Below are 1955 nucleotides of genomic sequence, written 5' to 3'. Positions count from 1 at the left end.
GGAGAAAAACACTGGAATTTTGATTTCCCGACTAGATTGTTAACTTAATATATACTACAGGCTCAGTCGTGGTACCACTGCTGCCTTCATCACATTCATAAATCTCTCTGTGAGATCTTGTCCAGTTTTTGAAACCTGAATACTGAGCAACTTAGTGATCCACAGGGCCAAACATTTCTATACAGCAGGGTATTCTCGTATTTCTAACCCACAACGTTTACAACATTTGTTGTTTGTCAAGACACTTTTCGCTTCTCACCACCTAAGCTTGATGTTCTGCCCCTCATTTTGACTCTCCTGAATGTTCGCCTCTTTGCAGGAAATTGAGAAAGCCCATCACACGCTTTTGAAAACCCTCAGAGAGCCATCTGTCAATCAGGAGTCAGAGGAACAACAGTGTCCCTCGGCAACCGTCTCCAGAACACCATCGCTGGATCGCGGATCAGGAGACGGTGAGGGGGCTCTGGTTTTGCATTGTAAAACTTAACAAATAATTTTTTTTCTATACTAAATACAATTTTTTTTCCCTTCCTCCAATCAAAGCAGGTAAAGAGGGCAGTCCAGCAGAGCCCAAGATTCAGTCGACAGGATTCTAACATCGCTGCGGAGTGGATTTACATGTCACTCAATCTTGATGGAGGCACCCATATGTACCCACCGTCAGACTGTGGCACCTCAGCCCTGCCTCCCCTCGCCCCTCGTCCCTGCATGCACTGGCCAGTGGAACAGAGCCCAGGAAGGACCATGGCTGTTTCTTTTGTTGTTGTTTTCTGTTGCCCTGGGACACCAGGATGCCTGACGGACTCGCTGGGATTTCTGAGGGGGTCAGCACAACCTCTCAGAGCATGAGGGAGTCCAGGACGGAGTGAGGAAAAAAGTATGAAGGAACAAAAAAAGAAGAAGACAAGTTGACTGGCAAAGAGAAAGGAAAAGTTGGGAAGAATTGAAAGTGGGGAAAAAAAAAAGTTGGATACTTGTGAAGGAAAATGAGTTGTACGTCTTGCTTTAAAGAGCTGGTTGAAGGAGCGGAGCAGGAAAGTGTTGAAATGTTAATTTAAGGAAAAATCCGAGGGACCCATCACCCCTGCACTTTACCCACAATGCATCCCTCTGTCACGTACGTCCTCCACAGTGGACGAATCAGGGACTGGAGATGCCACTGGCCTCCGGGGGTCCCCTCTCCCCCCTCCTCCCACATCGGTTGCTTTACACTGAGTTCACCTGCCACAACGGCCGAAGGACTGTGTCTATATAATTCAGGTTATTTGCACTGGGTAAGGAAACCAATATCACACACACACACACACACACACATCATTTAACCGTTTCATTCAGAAACACTACAGTTACTATCACGCTTACATTATCCTATTCATATTCAGTGCAACATATTGATCATAACGTGGTTCGTCTTGATTGTTCATTTTTTAAGTTCTGGAAACACTACTGCGCTGTTTACTACTGAAATGCTGGCAGGTTTTATTTTCAGCGCTGCTTCAGAGGCATACAGGGATCTATTCAGTTAATTTCTTTTTTTTTTGTTAAATAACAAGCTCAGTGGATTCACACAGGTGTTCTGATCATGTAAAGATGTTTTAGGTTTTGGGTGATTCAGGATGTGTTCGGGGCGAGGTTCGAGACAGGCAATGTTGACGACGAGCGAGAGGGAACGGGACGAGTACTGATCCAAACTTGAATTTTCACTGAAGACCTGTCTGTCACTCAATCAAATTGCTGCCAAATATCACCGCTGACATTGCCTGTCTACACTTTTAAGATTCGACTGTGCATCCTTTTAGCCCTCGCTCCAGCGTATTGTGTGTGTAAATAGCACGGTAAATACTGTGAACCAGCAACGCACCCCTTCTCCCATGATCCAGTGGTCATACCACTCATAGTGTTTATATCCACATCCAAAGCTATGAAAGGACTGTGCTCTTTATCACCCCCCCCCC

General features: G+C 45.5%; 1 protein-coding gene across 8 annotated transcripts in view; it reads left to right on the top strand.

The window, feature by feature from the left end:
• arhgef11 (Rho guanine nucleotide exchange factor (GEF) 11) overlaps nt 1–1065 on the top strand; it is a 17828-nt gene extending 16763 nt beyond the window's left edge. For 6 of the 8 annotated variants that reach the window (XM_035675219.1, XM_035675214.1, XM_035675217.1 and 3 more), the window contains 2 exons: nt 320–452; nt 544–1065. In XM_035675219.1, the coding sequence (XP_035531112.1) occupies nt 320–452; nt 544–596 (186 nt within the window). In that variant the 3' untranslated portion in view covers nt 597–1065. The remainder of the gene's footprint in view (nt 1–319; nt 453–543) is intronic. The other 2 variants (XM_035675216.1, XM_035675213.1) reach the window with 1 other exon arrangement.
• The last annotated feature ends 890 nt before the right edge of the window (nt 1066–1955 follow it).

This window comes from Morone saxatilis, unplaced genomic scaffold (assembly GCF_004916995.1).
Source record: "Morone saxatilis isolate NCDOM2014 unplaced genomic scaffold, NCSU_SB_2.0 Contig4, whole genome shotgun sequence".
Taxonomy (NCBI): Eukaryota; Metazoa; Chordata; class Actinopteri; family Moronidae; genus Morone; species Morone saxatilis.
Note: the sequence above shows the minus strand (reverse complement) of the source record. Positions and strands in the feature narration are given on the sequence as shown.